This window comes from Salvelinus namaycush, chromosome 13, assembly GCF_016432855.1.
Source record: "Salvelinus namaycush isolate Seneca chromosome 13, SaNama_1.0, whole genome shotgun sequence".
Lineage (NCBI taxonomy): Eukaryota > Metazoa > Chordata > Actinopteri > Salmoniformes > Salmonidae > Salvelinus > Salvelinus namaycush.
Genome location: NC_052319.1, coordinates 25,951,776 through 25,970,305, shown reverse-complemented (window position 1 = coordinate 25,970,305; position 18,530 = coordinate 25,951,776). Strand labels below are relative to the sequence as shown.

General features: G+C 41.0%; 1 protein-coding gene across 3 annotated transcripts in view; it reads right to left on the bottom strand.

Moving 5' to 3' along the window:
• LOC120058366 (nck-associated protein 1-like) overlaps positions 1 to 18,530 on the bottom strand; it is a 71,298-nt gene that overhangs the window by 1,832 nt on the left and 50,936 nt on the right. Inside the window, exons 20-30 of one of the 3 annotated variants that reach the window (XM_039006981.1) lie at positions 17,948 to 18,079; positions 13,878 to 14,096; positions 13,328 to 13,458; positions 12,826 to 12,923; positions 10,216 to 10,309; positions 9,886 to 9,968; positions 9,623 to 9,703; positions 9,277 to 9,370; positions 6,308 to 6,424; positions 5,999 to 6,108; positions 5,109 to 5,198 (exon numbers count right to left, since the gene is read on the bottom strand). In XM_039006981.1, the coding sequence (XP_038862909.1) occupies positions 5,109 to 5,198; positions 5,999 to 6,108; positions 6,308 to 6,424; positions 9,277 to 9,370; positions 9,623 to 9,703; positions 9,886 to 9,968; positions 10,216 to 10,309; positions 12,826 to 12,923; positions 13,328 to 13,458; positions 13,878 to 14,096; positions 17,948 to 18,079 (1,249 nt within the window). Of the gene's footprint in view, positions 1 to 5,108; positions 5,199 to 5,998; positions 6,109 to 6,307; positions 6,425 to 9,276; positions 9,371 to 9,622; positions 9,704 to 9,885; positions 9,969 to 10,215; positions 10,310 to 12,825; positions 12,924 to 13,327; positions 13,459 to 13,877; positions 14,097 to 17,947; positions 18,080 to 18,530 lie in introns of those variants that run through there. The other 2 variants (XM_039006982.1, XR_005478001.1) reach the window with 2 other exon arrangements.

The window sequence follows — 18,530 nt, the reverse complement described above, 5'->3', positions numbered from 1 at the left end:
GTTAGATGATAGCTAAATGTTAGTTAGAGGATGTGACAGCGTGTTAGATGATAGCTAAATGTTAGTTAGAGGATGTGACAACGTGTTAGATGATAGCTACATGTTAGTTAGAGGATGTGACAACGTGTTAGATGATAGCTAAATGTTAGTTAGAGGATGTGACAGCGTGTTAGATGATAGCTAAATGTTAGTTAGAGGATGTGACAACGTGTTAGATGATAGCTAAATGTTAGTTAGAGGATGTGACAACGTGTTAGATGATAGCTAAATGTTAGTTAGAGGATGTGACAACGTGTTAGATGATAGCTAAATGTTAGTTAGAGGATGTGACAATGTGTTAGATGATAGCTAAATGTTAGTTAGAGGATGTGACAATGTGTTAGATGATAGCTAAATGTTAGTTAGAGGATGTGACAACGTGTTAGATGATAGCTAAATGTTAGTTAGAGGATGTGACAACGTGTTAGATGATAGCTAAATGTTAGTTAGAGGATGTGACAGCGTGTTAGATGATAGCTAAATGTTAGTTAGAGGATGTGACAACGTGTTAGATGATAGCTAAATGTTAGTTAGAGGATGTGACAATGTGTTAGATGATAGCTAAATGTTAGTTAGAGGATGTGACAACGTGTTAGATGATAGCTAAATGTTAGTTAGAGGATGTGACAACGTGTTAGATGATAGCTAAATGTTAGTTAGAGGATGTGACAATGTGTTAGATGATAGCTAAATGTTAGTTAGAGGATGTGACAATGTGTTATATGATAGCTAAATGTTAGTTAGAGGATGTGACAACGTGTTAGATGATAGCTAAATGTTAGTTAGAGGATGTGACAACGTGTTAGATGATAGCTAAATGTTAGTTAGAGGATGTGACAACGTGTTAGATGATAGCTAAATGTTAGTTAGAGGATGTGACAACGTGTTAGATGATAGCTAAATGTTAGTTAGAGGATGTGACAACGTGTTAGATGATAGCTAAATGTTAGTTAGAGGATGTGACAACGTGTTAGATGATAGCTAAATGTTAGTTAGAGGATGTGACAGCGGGTTAGATGATAGCTAAATGTTAGTTAGAGGATGTGACAACGTGTTAGATGATAGCTAAATGTTAGTTAGAGGATGTGACAACGTGTTAGATGATAGCTAAATGTTAGTTAGAGGATGTGACAACGTGTTAGATGATAGCTAAATGTTAGTTAGAGGATGTGACAACGTGTTAGATGATAGCTAAATGTTAGTTAGAGGATGTGACAACGTGTTAGATGATAGCTAAATGTTAGTTAGAGGATGTGACAGCGTGTTAGATGATAGCTAAATGTTAGTTAGAGGATGTGACAACGTGTTAGATGATAGCTAAATGTTAGTTAGAGGATGTGACAACGTGTTAGATGATAGCTAAATGTTAGTTAGAGGATGTGACAATGTGTTAGATGATAGCTAAATGTTAGTTAGAGGATGTGACAACGTGTTAGATGATAGCTAAATGTTAGTTAGAGGATGTGACAATGTGTTATATGATAGCTAAATGTTAGTTAGAGGATGTGACAACGTGTTAGATGATAGCTAAATGTTAGTTAGAGGATGTGACAACGTGTTAGATGATAGCTAAATGTTAGTTAGAGGATGTGACAGCGTGTTAGATGATAGCTAAATGTTAGTTAGAGGATGTGACAGCGTGTTAGATGATAGCTAAATGTTAGTTAGAGGATGTGACAGCGTGTTAGATGATAGCTAAATGTTAGTTAGAGGATGTGACAACGTGTTAGATGATAGCTAAATGTTAGTTAGAGGATGTGACAACGTGTTAGATGATAGCTAAATGTTAGTTAGAGGATGTGACAACGTGTTAGATGATAGCTAAATGTTAGTTAGAGGATGTGACAGCGGGTTAGATGATAGCTAAATGTTAGTTAGAGGATGTGACAACGTGTTAGATGATAGCTAAATGTTAGTTAGAGGACGTGACAACGTGTTAGATGATAGCTAAATGTTAGTTAGAGGATGTGACAATGTGTTAGATGATAGCTAAATGTTAGTTAGAGGATGTGACAGCGTGTTAGATGATAGCTAAATGTTAGTTAGAGGATGTGACAACGTGTTAGATGATAGCTAAATGTTAGTTAGAGGATGTGACAACGTGTTAGATGATAGCTAAATGTTAGTTAGAGGATGTGACAACGTGTTAGATGATAGCTAAATGTTAGTTAGAGGATGTGACAACGTGTTAGATGATAGCTAAATGTTAGTTAGAGGATGTGACAATGTGTTAGATGATAGCTAAATGTTAGTTAGAGGATGTGACAACGTGTTAGATGATAGCTAAATGTTAGTTAGAGGATGTGACAACGTGTTAGATGATAGCTAAATGTTAGTTAGATGATGTGACAACGTGTTAGATGATAGCTAAATGTTAGTTAGAGGATGTGACAACGTGTTAGATGATAGCTAAATGTTAGTTAGAGGATGTGACAACGTGTTAGATGATAGCTAAATGTTAGTTAGAGGATGTGACAGCGTGTTAGATGATAGCTAAATGTTAGTTAGAGGATGTGACAGCGTGTTAGATGATAGCTAAATGTTAGTTAGAGGATGTGACAACGTGTTAGATGATAGCTAAATGTTAGTTAGAGGATGTGACAACGTGTTAGATGATAGCTAAATGTTAGTTAGAGGATGTGACAACGTGTTAGATGATAGCTAAATGTTAGTTAGAGGATGTGACAACGTGTTAGATGATAGCTAAATGTTAGTTAGAGGATGTGACAGCGTGTTAGATGATAGCTAAATGTTAGTTAGAGGATGTGACAACGTGTTAGATGATAGCTAAATGTTAGTTAGAGGATGTGACAACGTGTTAGATGATAGCTAAATGTTAGTTAGAGGATGTGACAACGTGTTAGATGATAGCTAAATGTTAGTTAGAGGATGTGACAACGTGTTAGATGATAGCTAAATGTTAGTTAGATGATGTGACGTGTTAGATGATAGCTAAATGTTAGTTAGAGGATGTGACAATGTGTTAGATGATAGCTAAATGTTAGTTAGAGGATGTGACAACGTGTTAGATGATAGCTAAATGTTAGTTAGAGGACGTGACAACGTGTTAGATGATAGCTAAATGTTAGTTAGAGGATGTGACAACGTGTTAGATGATAGCTAAATGTTAGTTAGAGGATGTGACAACGTGTTAGATGATAGCTAAATGTTAGTTAGAGGACGTGACAATGTGTTAGATGATAGCTAAATGTTAGTTAGAGGATGTGACAACGTGTTAGATGATAGCTAAATGTTAGTTAGAGGACGTGACAACGTGTTAGATGATAGCTAAATGTTAGTTAGAGGATGTGACAACGTGTTAGATGATAGCTAAATGTTAGTTAGAGGATGTGACAACGTGTTAGATGATAGCTAAATGTTAGTTAGAGGATGTGACAACGTGTTAGATGATAGCTAAATGTTAGTTAGAGGACGTGACAACGTGTTAGATGATAGCTAAATGTTAGTTAGAGGATGTGACAACGTGTTAGATGATAGCTAAATGTTAGTTAGAGGATGTGACAACATGTTAGATGATAGCTAAATGTTAGTTAGAGGATGTGACAGCGTGTTAGATGATAGCTAAATGTTAGTTAGAGGATGTGACAACGTGTTAGATGATAGCTAAATGATAATTATAGGATGTTTCAACGTGTTAATGTTAGAGGATGTGACACTATGTTATGATAGCTAGGTGATAGTTAGATGTGACACTGTGTTATGATAGCTAGGTGATAGTTAGATGATGGGACAACGTGTTAGATGATAGTTAGATGTGACACTGTTATGATAGCTAGGTGATAGTTAGATGTGACACTGTGTTATGATAGCTAGGTGATAGTTAGATGATGGGACAACGTGTTCGATGATAGTTAGATGTGACACTGTGTTATGATAGCTAGGTGATAGTTAGATGATGGGACAACGTGTTAGATGATAGTTAGATGTGACACTGTTATGATAGCTAGGTGATAGTTAGATGATGGGACAACGTGTTAGATGATAGTTAGATGTGACACTGTGTTATGATAGCTAGGTGATAGTTAGATGATGGGACAACGTGTTAGATGATAGTTAGATGTGACACTGTTATGATAGCTAGGTGATAGTTAGATGATGGGACAACGTGTTCGATGATAGTTAGATGTGACACTGTGTTATGATAGCTAGGTGATAGTTAGATGTGACACTGTGTTATGATAGCTAGGTGATAGTTAGATGATGGGACAACGTGTTCGATGATAGTTAGATGTGACACTGTGTTATGATAGCTAGGTGATAGTTAGATGATGGGACAACGTGTTCGATGATAGTTAGATGTGACACTGTTATGATAGCTAGGTGATAGTTAGATGATGGGACAACGTGTTAGACGATAGTTAGATGTGACACTGTGTTATGATAGCTAGGTGATAGTTAGATGATGGGACAACGTGTTAGATGATAGTTAGATGTGACATGATAGCTAGGTGATAGTTAGATGATGGGACAACGTGTTAGATGATAGTTAGATGTGACACTGTTATGATAGCTAGGTGATAGTTAGATGATGGGACAACGTGTTAGATGATAGTTAGATGTGACACTGTGTTATGATAGCTAGGTGATAGTTAGATGATGTGACAACATGTTAGATGATAGCTAGAGTAGGCATAACTGTATAATTCTTAGTCATTCGGTTTGATATAGTATTGTAAATTAATAGTATATGACTCTCCTAAATTACTTTCCCAGGTCTCCCTTTGGGAAATAGTTATTCTGACCTTAACGGGACTTAAATAAAGGTTAAATAGAACATGACGTGTGTTGTAGTTTAGTCCGCATCCCAAATGGCACCCTATTCCCTATATACTGCACTAATTTTAGCATGAAACACAACCTGAGAGTGGCTGATGACTTCCAAAGTCTTTGCTGTGTCAACACAAAAGAGATTGTCTGCCGACACTGTTCAGAGGTTCTAAGTACTGTCGGCACGCAAACCTGAGCTTTTTGACCAGGTAGTGTACAGTAGTGTACTTTATATGGAATAGGGTGCCATTTGGGACACATCCATATAGTATGTGACTCACCATGTCCAGGAGCAAGTAGACAGATTCTCTGTTCCTTGTTGTGGTTTTGTCAGTCTCCTGGCCGATCTTCAGCAAACTGGAGGAGGCAAGCTGCACAGGAGAGAAAGAACAAATGAAATCAGATTTTTTTTCTCTCCCAGTACTAAGCTTTATCTGTGTCTGGGGAAACCGACCCTGAAAGTGTAGAAGCACTTGTGTCTCTTTCCATCAGTTTTACAATGTTACTAGACATTTAAAGTCTATAACACAGTCACTATGAAAAACCCCAAACCACCAGTTTACCATTCTAAACTTGCCATGTGGGTTCAGCTTTGACACATGGATTTAAACACTGGATTTAAGCATTTCAAAGAGGACCTGGCTTGGTTTGTGTCTCACATGGTTTCAGATGGAGAACAGCATTAAAGATTTCAACACTGTTATAGTAATACATTATTGGAGCGCAATAAAAAGTAACAGGACATTGAGGAATAATTCCAATGGAAATACATAGAGGGGAAAACAAGGTCAGTGGGTCGCTGTGCCCTCCTCCTCAGCAATGCAGAAAAATCACAAGTCATGCAGAAAAAATCATTTAAGATATTAAAATAAAAATTATTTAGAATCACAGAAGGTTTATGGAACATTAATGTTTTTAAATCCTGGTTATGAAAATAAAAAATAATATAAATAAAAAATGATCCTGCCTTTTCCCACATTGTGTGTATTAAAACATGGATGCGTCCCAAATAGAACCCTATTCCCTACATAGTGCACTACTTTTGATGCAGGCCCAAATAGAGAATAAATATAAAACAGATGAAGGAAGAGAGCTGCTTATAATAAATAATAAAAAAGGGTGAAGATAAATGTGTGGTATAAACCAAATGGACTATCACTATAAAACGTACTGCGAGGAACTCTTTGAGGCGGTCCTCGATGCTGCCCTTGTGGATGGTGAATAAAGCTGCAGCGATCTGGTTTATAGCTTTAGCCAGACAGTGGATGTTGTTGCAGTGACCTGTGAAAGGATGACAGACAAGATGATATTAGTGTCTCGACTATGTCTTTAAACACTGTGGGTAAAAGGATCTACTATATCTTACAGCACTGTTAACAAGGACGATTATGAAGGAACCATATCAATAAGTATAACAACAAATGTCATAGAACATATAATATACATAGAACATATACTTCATGTATCTAAGAACAGGTACCTTGGATAGCAGGGCTATACTGGGACATGACGTTGCTTGCCAAGGTGGGCATTGAGACCGCCACAAAGACCATCAGCAGGCACGCTATCTTGTACTCTTCCTCCGGACTGATGTTCTCTGTTACCAAAGAAAGGAAATGTCCGTTAACACCATCAGGGGGATCCATTTTGGATATTATCCAAAAATGAAGACCCGCTAGCCAAGACAAACTGCATTATGGCTCCCTAATTAACTGTAATTTATATTTACAAGACTGGGAGGGGATTCAACTATGTGGACCCAATAAGGGGTAGGTGTGCCTCCCAAATGACACCCTATTCCCTATGGGCCCAGGTCAAAAGTAGTGCACTACATAGGGAATAGGGTGTCATTTGTGACATATACGAGGAGATGAGGTTGAGGGTTGATAACTATTTTGAAAGTAAACAGAGGTTTGTATAAAAACAGCTGCGGTGTATAACAGAAATGTCTTCACTGGCCAAAAGACCCCCAGGGCTCTTTGTAGCTCTGAGTTAAAGCAATGTTATTTAGTATTTTCCTTAGAGCAACAGAGAGGGGTTGGGAACTTGAGGAGAGCCATTGGCTTCGTCCTAAATGGAACCCTATTCCCTCTATAGTGCAATACTTTTGACCAAACCCCTATATATGGGTTGGGTGCCATTTGGGACGCGCCCAGAGAGGAATCTCTAGTAATAGGGTGCCATTTGGGACGCACTCCAGGGCCCATTTGTGCACTATATAGGGAATTGTTGGGTGCAGAAATTGGACTGGACTGGACTTTGTGGATATGGCTGCAGGCTACATGACTTGACAACTTAATACCAGTGTGTATAAGCATCAACATGTCCAAACGTTACCTAAACAAATGCATGGCCTATCTGTTGCAATTATGAAATTGACAGGACATATTTATTTTTAATTTATGAAAACTTTGATTTTGATACATGACTACAGAGTGGAATGCAGTTCTAATGCTTGTCCAACTCTCACGCTCTCTGACATTATCAACAGATTACTTTTCAAACTGTGAGATTCCAACAGTGAATCAGTCATCCCTTTACACAGCATGTGGACATGGAACTCAGGCTATGAGGCATATGAGTAATAGTCATCATTTCAGCTAAACAACTTAACATACACTACATGACCACAAGTATGTGGACACCTGCTTGTCAAAAATCTCATTCCAAAATCATGGGCATTATTATGGGGTTGGTCCCCCCTTTGCTGCTATAACAGCCTCCACTCTTCTAGGAAGGCTTTCCACTAGATGTTGGAACATTGCTGCGGGGACTGATTTCCATTTAGCCACAAGAGCATTAGTGAGGTCGGGCACTGATGTTGGGCGATTAGGTCTGGCTCTCAGTCAGCGTTCTAATTTATCCTAAAGGTGTTCGATGGGGTTGAGGTCAGGGTTCTGTGCAGGCCAGTCAAGTTCTTCCACACCGATCTCGACAAACCATTTCTGTATGGACCTTGCTTTGTGCACGGGGGCATTGTCATGCTGAAACAGAAAAGGGCCTTCCTAAAACTGTTGCCACAAAGTTGGAAGCACAGAATTGTCCACAATGTCATTGTATGCTGTAGCATTAAGATTTCCCTTCACTGGAACTAAGGGGCTTAGCCCGAACCATGAAAAACAGCCCCAGATCATTATTCCTCCTTCACCAAACTTGTTGGCACTATGTATTAGGGCAGGTAGCGTTCTCCTGGCATCCGCCAAACCCAGATATGTCCGTCGGACTGCCAGATGGTGAAGCGTGGCGGCGAGCTTTACACCACTCCAGCCGACGATTGGCATTGCGCATGGTGATCTTAGGCTTGTGTGTGGCTGCTCGGCCATGGAAACCCATTTCATGAAGCTTCCGGACAGTTCTTGTGCTGACGTTGGTTCCAGAGACAGTTTGGAACTCGGTAGTGAATGTTGCAACCGAGTATATATGATTTTTACGCGCTACGCGCTTCAGCACTCGGCGGCCCCGTTCTCTGAGCTTGTGAGGCCTACCACTTTGCGTCTGAACCGTTGTTGCTCCTAGACATTTCCACTTCACAATAACAGCACTTACAGTTGACCGGGACAGCTCTATCAATGGGTGCGGCTGAAATTCACAAATCCACTCATTTGAAGGGGTGTCCACATGCTTTTGTATATATAGTGTATGTGTCCAGATTTCTCAATTGAGGCTTAAGTCAAATGTTATTTTTACATTTATAAAAGTACAAAATGGTATAATACAGTGCGGTTGGAGGAAACATGGGACAAGTTGATTATCGTGTTATTCGACATATGAGAAAATGCTCTTGAAAGATTTTGATGAGATTTTCACACTTCCTAGAGAGCGCTTCTTTGTTTACATCTATTCAGCACCGTTCACACCCTCTTAAGGCTTAGCCCCACCCCACCCAAACATGTAAACACGTGTGAGTCAGCATGGCATTGACCTCCAGAAAGTAAGTCTCTCTACTTAAACCCAGCTAAATTTAGGGAGCTGTAGCAACACTTTTGCAGTTGTCCATAGCTATATCTTTCCAAAAAATCTGCGGTAGCAAAGATGATCTATATACTAACTAGGAAAGCTACCATTCTGTAGACAGAAGCCTGTGACATGACAGACCAATCAGGACTCATCTCTCGGGATGTCCAACCACTCCTTATCTCAACCAATCATGACTGTTATGGGTATACTTGTCATCAGCAAGGACTAGGGAGTTTTTTAGGATAAAAATAATACAGCTAAGCAAAGTAAAAATCCTAGAGGAAAACCTGGTTCTGTTTGCTTTCCAACAGACACTGGGAGAAATTCACCTTTCAGCAGGACAATGAGCAGGACTTAAAACACAAGGCCAAATATACACTGGAGTTGCTTACCAAGATGACATTGAATGTTCCTTACTACAGTTGTAACTTAAATCGGCTTGAAAATCTATTAAGATTCTAAAATGGCTGTCTATGGTACATCCTATCTCACCTGACTTCTGAGAGGAGAGGGCCACCACTAAGGCAGGATCTATCTCACAGGGCAGACCTGCTGCAGACGACAGCTCATACACGTTCATGGCCACCTGATGATCAACAGAGACATAAAGGACATCAGAGAATCAGACTGCTTCAAACACAATAGCCATTCATATATAATATTCATAATTATATAGCTATGCCACTTAGCAGATGCTTAAATACAAAGCAATTTACAGTACAATGTATGTGCATGTGAACCTTGTGGGACTTAGTATTCTTATGTAATCCATGTCAGAACTAAACCCACAACCTTGACCACATTAAGCTTAATTTAAAGGTCCTACTGTGTCTCTCACCTTCATGTCGGTCTCTCTTGGAATGTGATCCTTGAAGTCCTCCACTGAGCTCACCAGGAATGGGATGTGGCAGGACAACACCTGGTGACAAGAAGAGGATCATGCTTTATTTCAACACAATGACAGAAATATTAGATTAAACTAACTTTGGCACAGGGTGAAATGTGAGAAAACCAGCTTGAGACAGATCAAAATAATTGTGTACTGTATTGTGTCAATATATGATGCCATTCAAGTGGTGGAAAGTTAAAGGGCCGACATACATCTCGGAGTGCCTCCTGAGCAAGGGATCGGAATGAGAGGATGACTCCGATGATGGTCATCCGTTTCAGAACACTGTCGACTGCTATAACACCAAGACAAAGAACATGCAAGTCTCACAGACAACTGACATGTCTCTAGTCATTTTACAGGTATGCAAATTAGACTAAGGTGGTTTGTTATGTCACTTTTTCCCTTCAGCAGCCATGTAGACAGAACAGTACTATGGGAGAAATGTATATGTTGCTTATTTGGCCTTGGCAGCACTGAGCCTTGTGTCTGTCTGGCCCAGGAAAACTCTGACCAGGCCAATATAAATACAGAGTACCCACATGAGAGCTTCTTGAACAGAGAAGCCATGTGTTCAGGCTTGTCAAAGCTGGTCCTCATCTGGGTCAGAATCTCAACGTTGTCCACCACCAGTTTCTGAGGAGAGGAGAAGAAGAATGAGTTGAGGGAGAGGAGTAGAAGTGGTGAGAGAGTGAGAGAGCCTCCTAAGTGGTGAGGCGATTATTTGGGGATTCAACTAGGGATCCTAAATCCAAAGACTTTACCCTTCTTTCGCACAACAGGAAAAGGCCCTTACCATCAACAGATGGGGCACTATGCAGGGGATCTTACAAATGTTTGTCCCAAATGCCACCCTATTCCCTATATAGTGCACTACTTTTGGCCAGAGCCTATATACTGCACTACCTTTGGCTCTGGTCAAAAGTAGTGCACGATGGGCTCTGATCAAAAGTAGTGCACTATGTAGTGAATAGGGTGCCATTTGGGATGCATACAAAATTAGAAGCCTGTACTTTTTTGTGATGGTGTCTTGGCGCAATGTTCAGGCAGTCATGTGTGCGGCTCACAATGGGTTGCATGCTTTCCACTTGTTCAGTTTGCTTTGAGAGTGTTCGCTGATAACGTGTTTTGTGATAAGTAATTTGATGAACACGGCTTGGTTTGTACAGAGACTGAATAAAACCAATGCTTAATTCCTACATCTGATTGTGAATCAGACACAAACATATTTTATTTTCACAAATTGCTATCAGAAGCGAAGGGAAAAGTTTGCATGTTAGAGAATCATAAATATGTGCCAGCGCTATGTTCCAACACTAATGTGTGCTCTAGAGTAAAATACCAATTATATTATAATCTAAAGAACTGTTTGAATTTTTTTTTTCTTCAATTAAATAGTACCCACAAAACACCAGTCTCAAAGTCAACCGTGAAGAGGCGACTCCAGGATGCTGGCCTTCTAGGCAAAGTTGCAAAGAAAAAGCCATATCTCAGACTGGCCAATAAAAATAAAAGTTTAAGATGGGTAAAAGAACACAGACACTGGACAGGAACTCTGTCTAGATGGCCAGCATCCGGAGTCGCCTCTTCACTGTTGACGTTGAGACTGGTGTTTTGCGGGTACTATTTAATGAAGCTGCCAGTTGAGGACTTGTGAGGCTTCTGTTTCTCAAACTAGACACTCTAATGTACTTGTCCTCTTGCTCAGTTGTGCACCGGGGCCTCCCACTCCTCTTTCTATTCTGGTTAGAGCCAGTTTGCACTGTTCTGTGAAGGGAGTAGTACACAGCGTTGTACGAGATCTTCAGTTTCTTTGCAATTTCTCGCATGGAATAGCCTTCATTTCTCAGAACAAGAATAGACTGAAGAGTGTCAGAAGAAAGTTATTTGTTTCTAGACATTTTGAGCCTGTAATTGAACCCACAAATGCTGATGCCCCAGATATTCAACTAGTCTAAAGAAGGCCAGTTTTATTGCTTCTTTAAATCAGAACAACAGTTTTTAGCTGTGCTAACATAATTGCAAAAGGGTTTTCTAATGATCAATTAGCCTTTTAAAATGCTAAACTTGGATTAGCTAACATAACGTGCCATTGGAACACAGGAGTGATGGTTGCTGATAATGGGCCTCTGTACTCCTATGTAGATATTCCATTAAAAATCAGAAATTTCCAGCTACAATTATCATTTACAACATTAACAATGTCTACATTGTATTTCTGATCAATTTGATCAAAAACATGGACATTTCTAAATGACCCCAAACTTTTGAACGGTAGTGTACATCTATTAGGACTGATTTTGGTGCTAATTTCGATTTATCAGTCTGGCTAGCTGCTTTCGCAACACTTATCACTAACACTAAATTAATTTTGTCTTAGTCTTATGATATCTAATGAAAAAGATTTAGCTGAACACACAGAATTTCCTGGCACTCTTTATTAGTTACCAAAAATGTAGTGAGGGTAGGGAACCTGATCAAATGTCAGTCAGTTAGCAGTTAGAGGTTACCAGTAACCCACACTACCTCTGCTCTGCTCTGGTTCTGTTTCCAGGGGAAAACTCTGCTTCTGGAAAGACCCTCTAACCTCTAATGACTCATACTGCCAAAGCTTCATCTGAAATAGCACCCTATTCCCTACATAGTGCACTACTTTTGACCAGATCCCATAGGAGACCACCATAGGACCCAGGTCAAAAGATGGGCAATATATAGGGCTCTCAAACTCAACTCTGGACCTCAAAGTCAGTTCCACTGCATTTTTTCATTGTACCCCTCTAATCAGGGACTGATTTAGACCTGGGACACCAGGTGGGTGCAATTACTTATCAGGTAGAACATAAAACCAGCAGACTCTGGACTTCATAGGGTAAGAGTTGAATACCCCTGATATAGGGGATAGGGTCGCATTTCGGATGCACACTAAGAATTATAGAAGAGAGAAACGAGGGCCGTGTTCTTTAGGCACCAAAAGGAACAAACCTGTCCAAAACAGGGGACGGACTTTCTGGAAGTGTGCAATAAGAAATGCTACATTTCTTTTATATTTTGCTACAAGGTGCCCTAATGAACATGACCCAGCCTGACCTGGGTTAACCCTGGATGACCTCTACCATTAACCCTTGATCTCTGTGACCCCCGTGACTCCTCACCTTGAGCTCGGCCACCTGGGAGGAGATGTGCCACATGAGGCTCTCACTGAGGAACTTCATCCCATAGGGCCCCAGCAGCTCCGACAGGGAGCGCATCTCTGAAAAGAGGAGAAGAAGAAAATAGGAATAAGATGACTTTATTGCCCAATACGTCCATGAATGACCAATGGAAATGTGGTGGTCTACTTTAATCCAACCCATCCAACACAAGGTAATGGAAATGTTCTGTCATCTACTGTCTACTTTATTGTTGGCTACTTTATTGGCTACTTTATTGTCCAATGAATGTCCACAAATGTCCAACATACATGTGTTTTCCTGCTTTATCCCAACCCCTCGACATAAGATCATGGGAGAGTTCTGTTAGTGATTCTTAGCTCCATCCAACACTGCTATGGCTATAAACACAGTTTAAATATTCTAAGTAGTAAATCATTACTCATACTCTCAGTACCATGAGTCTATTGGTGTCTAAAAGGACAGCATAACTGACGAAGCTTACCTGAGATATCAGAGTATTCCTCTGCGTTGAAGGTGAGCTCGTTCTCCGTAGGTAGGTTGACAAAAGCCTTCATGGCTGGGAAGTAAGCTATGTGTCCGTTGCTAACTTGGCGCAGTAAAGTCTCCAGATACCTGTAGTACAGAGAGAATGTATGGCTTGTCATGTTGGTGGTTATCTGATTGAATGGAAGGCATGATCAAGGCTGGTATTCAGACCAACCCAGATGAACAACCTGCGCACTGCGATAGACTTTTAAAAGGCAATTTCTCAGATGTTCACAGAGCCCACATTCATCGCAGATGTCAGCTCAAGCAGAAGTCACCATTCAAACTCAATCGCAGTGCACAGGACATTTACCTGCGTTGGTTTGAATCAAGGCTCAGAGCTGTTATTCTCAAACAGACAGAAAGTCGAAATTCATATTGTTTTGTGAATGTATTCCAGTTGGTGAAGAGGTTAGTGATTGGTTGGTTGGTTGGGGTTAGGGTTAGGAGGTTAAGGTAAAGGGGTTAGGAGGTTAGGGTTAAGAAGTTAAGGGGTTAGGACTCACCAGTTGGTGTAGAGGCTGGTGATGGTTGGTTCTCCGTGACTGTCCAGATGTTGTGTCTGCTGCAGCAGCACGTTGTTGAACACCCTGGTGATATCTATCTGAACATAGTTCTCTATGCTCTGGAGCACAGTCATGTAAGCCCTGACACTGGTCAGCAGCTCAGACGGTTTGGCTATCTCCTGGGTCGCCTGGTTATACATGGTCATCCCCACGATAGACCTAGAGATGGAACGAAACAGGATTGATCTGTCAATCAATCTAGGGCAGTGGTCACCAACGTTTTTTGAGGCGAGATCACTTTCTGAGTCAAAATGCAAGCCAAGATCTACCGTAAAATTACAATTTATTTTTATTTTTACATGACTTAAAAACGTAAGCCAATGCAGCAACATTACCCTATTAAAAACTGGATTGATGAGTTTGTGCAGTAGGTTATAGGCCCAAAACCTTATCACCCCATATTGGCTTTGCTTGAATTGCTCTGCCAATGCATTGTTGTTCTTCTCAGACAATAAAAATTTAAAAAAATCTACATTTGAGGTAGGCTGGTAATAGATCAGTTGTTGTATTGCTTGTGAGGCACAGCTGAGTGAGCATACATTTAAATCATTCGTTTTTTAAATTTTACTGGGCTGATGGTGCCTGCATCTGCTGGTCAGTCTTAGCGGAGGGAGAGAGCAGCAGACTGAGGGTCCGCCTCTCAACGTCCTTCTGCTGTCCCTTTCCTCCACTGACACTAACCAAAAAGGGACACTGACCAAAAAGGGACACTGGCCAAAAAGGGACACCGTCTTTCAGCTGATGGTGAAACTCGAGTCGCAACGCATTATTTCTGCCTCATGCACAAATGAATGTTGTTACTCCTATGACCAGAGAAATTGAAATATTCCTTGATATAAAAATTTGCCCAAGCTGCTAATAATAATAACAACGCAAGCCTATAGATACACTTTCCTACTCATTCATAGCAGCTGCAGTGCTGGTTGTAGCGCGAGAGGAAGTAGGGAGAACGTGCATTTTATGTTATAGGTTTATAAAAGAGTTAAATAGAAAGTGTTGATAGTGCTGACTAAGAACTTAAACATGAACTCACTCATAAAAACAGCAGCTAATTGCTGTATTCGTTGACAGTCTCTCTCTGGTCATGGTTTTAAACGTTTTGAAATCTCATTGTATTAACTTTGCTGTAGCTTTCTTTTGTGCCTGCAACGTTACTGCAGACACGGTAATCTGAGCCATCTGATTGGCCAGTGGTAGGCATATAGTGCACTTGATTTGCTCCCCCCAGGCCCGCCAGGAAGGCAGTTTGAACCATTTTCATATGTCTCAAGGTACAAAATGGGAACACGTTGCCTACCCAGCGCGCAGGGCAGCTGTATCAGGTGCACCTATTGCCAACAGTGCAATACGCTTATCGTTGTGTTTTTTACAGAGATGTTTGCGATCGACTAGGATCTGTCCCAGTCTCAAGTCTCTGGAAGACTGAAACAGGTTTCCCTCAAGAATTTCCCTGTATTTAGCCCCGCCCAGTCCCTGCCGATGAAAAACATCCCCACAGCATGATGCTGCCAACACCATGCTTCACTGTGGGGATAGTGTTCTCAGGGTGATGAGAGGTGTTGGGTTTGTGCCAGATATAGCGTTTTCCTTATGTTTGGGGAGTCTCCCACATGCCTTTTGGCAAACACCAAACGTGTTTGCTGATCTAGAGCATGATGACCAATTCTTTGCAATTCACTGACAGAGGCTGAGAGGGTGTTCATATTGTCCTGGAAGTAGATATTTGACCGGCAGATCCAAAGGTTAAGGTTAGGCATATAGGGATCAATCAATCAATTGATCAAACAGTCAATCGAATGTATTTATAAAGTACTTTTTACATCAGAAAATGGTGCCTGTTAGTTACATGGACTCCAGGGAGTTTGGGCGAGTCTTCAACAATGTTCAACAATGGCTGTATTGTTTTCCCTAATCCCTAACTTTTCCATATTTCTACGGAGATAACTTGGTTGTGCAGCTGCAAGGTGTGGAGCAGGCAGATCGGATCAAACATGGCAGGGTTTAAAAACTATGGCGCCTGATCGATCATTAGGAACATTTAGTAATTAGCAATTTTTCTCGTCTGTCTTAAGTGTGCTAGGAACTGGGAACATAAGGGCAGTAAAACTTTTATCCTGCGCTGACCTTAAGGAGCGGAGCAGGGCGTAGTCGTAAGTGGCGGTAATAGAGTGTGTGTATATGTGCATGGTAATAGGCCCTGTGAGTGCCTTTGTATGTGTGAGCATGCCTTTGTGTGTGCATGGTAATAGGCTCTCATATCTGGGAAGCACGGGAGAAGTTCACGGCCCGGGGGAGAGGGGTTAGCCAACGACTCTCTCTCTCTCACACACACACACACACACACACACACACACACACACACACACACACACACACACACACACACACACACACACACACACACACACACACACACACACACACACACACACACACACACACACACACACACACACACACACACACACAGAGAGAGAGAGAGAGGGGCCAGCCAAAGCACATACGTCACAACCCTAACTCCCACAGAGGAAAATACCTGTTCCTCTCCAGCACAACGTTTATTTCATTGGACCGGTCAGGCCCAATTCTGGACGCACGTCAAAAATCACTCTGATCCCAAAAAAACATGTCTGCTGGACCAATAAATCACACAGATAAAATCCTAAACCCCTGAGAGGTTTTTTGTTCAACTCTGCCTGGGGATTGTAATTATACTGAACAAAAATATAAACGCAACTTGCAGCAATTTCAAAGATTTTACTGAGTTACAGTTCAAATCAGTCAATTGAAATAAATAAATTAGGCCTAATCTATGGATTTCACATGACTGGGAATACAGATATGCATCTCTGTTGGTCACAGATACCTTAAAAAAAAGGTAGGGGCATAGATTAGAAAACTAGTCCGTATCTGGTGTGACCACCATTTGCCTCATGCAGCGCGACATCTCCTTTGCATAGTTGATCAGGCTGTTGATTGTGGACAGTGGAATGTTGTCACACTCATCTTCAATAGCTGTGCAAAGTTGCTGGATATTGGCGGGAACTGGAACATGCTGTCAGACATGTCAATCCAGAGCATTCCAAACATGCTCAATGGATGACATATCTGGTGAGTATGCAGGCCATGGAAGAACTGGGACATTTTCAGCGTCCTGGAATTGTGTACAGATCCTTGCGACACGGGGCTGTGCATTATCATGCTGAAACATGAGATGATGGTGGCTGAATGACACGACAATGGGCCTCGGGATCTCGTCACGGTATCTCTGTGTATTCAAATTACAATTGATAAAATGCTATTATGTTCATTGTCCGTAGCTTATGCCTGCCCATACCATAACCCCACCGCCACCACTCTGGTGGACATTCCTGCAGTCAGCATGCCAATTGCACGCTCCTTCAGACATCTGTGGCATTGTGTTGTGTGACAAAACTGCACATTTTAGAGTGACCTTTTATTGTCCTTTTATCTTTGTAATGATCATGCTGTTGAATCAGCTTAATGATATGCCACACCTGTCAGGTGGATGGATTATCTTGGCAAAGGAGAAATGCTCTCTAACAGGGATGTAAACCAATTTGTGCACAAAATGTAAGAGAAATTAGCTTTTTGTGCATATGGAACATTTCTGGGATTCTTTATTTCACCTCATGAAACATTGGACCAACAATTTACATGTTGAGTTTATATTTTTGTTCAGTGTAATATGTACAAATGGATGACAATGTTCCTTGATTTATAACAATAAACTAAGCCTCAAAGCCTTCCTGCATGAGATAATCAATGGATTGATGTTTGGTGGAGGAGAAGCAGGTTTCATAACTAACCAGCTTACGTTACAACACAGTGGAAACAGAGAGAGAGCAGTCAGACTATCTGCAGGAATTCACCCATAGCCTCCTGTGAAGACTGGTATTGTAATAAAAGAGTGGATACCCTGAGTGTGTTTGTGTGTTCGTGTCCATGTCCATGTGTGTGTGTGTCTGCAAGCACATATGTGTACTCACTTGGTGAAGCGTATCTCCAGGTGTGAGGTGAGGTACTCCCTAGGAGTGAAAGTGTGTTCCCATATCACCATGTTGGGTACGTAGTTGATGGAGAAACACAGCTCGGACAACGCCGTGTGAAGCTTATCCAGGCTAAGAACACACACACACACACACACACACACACACACACACACACACACACACACACACACACACACACACACACACACACACACACACACACACACACACACACACACACACACACACACACACACACACACACACACACACACATCAGTTAGGCATTAAAACCTAATTTCGTTCAGATTAAAGGGGAAATCTGTGACAGAGCAGATGGATTAAATTCCTCCAGCACCACAGCTACTGTTGTTTTTACACATCCCTTTTGGCTCAGACCTGATTCTATATTATTATACTAGCCCTGCTGGTGGTCTGTTTCTATGTATCTTACTGGAAGCTGAGTAGAGTCGAGAATTAGGAGTAGCGTAGTAGAGTTAGGACCAAATTAGAGTGGAATATCCAGAACAGGGAGGGCAAGTGGTGGAAATATATTTTAGCATGGTATTATTCAAACACA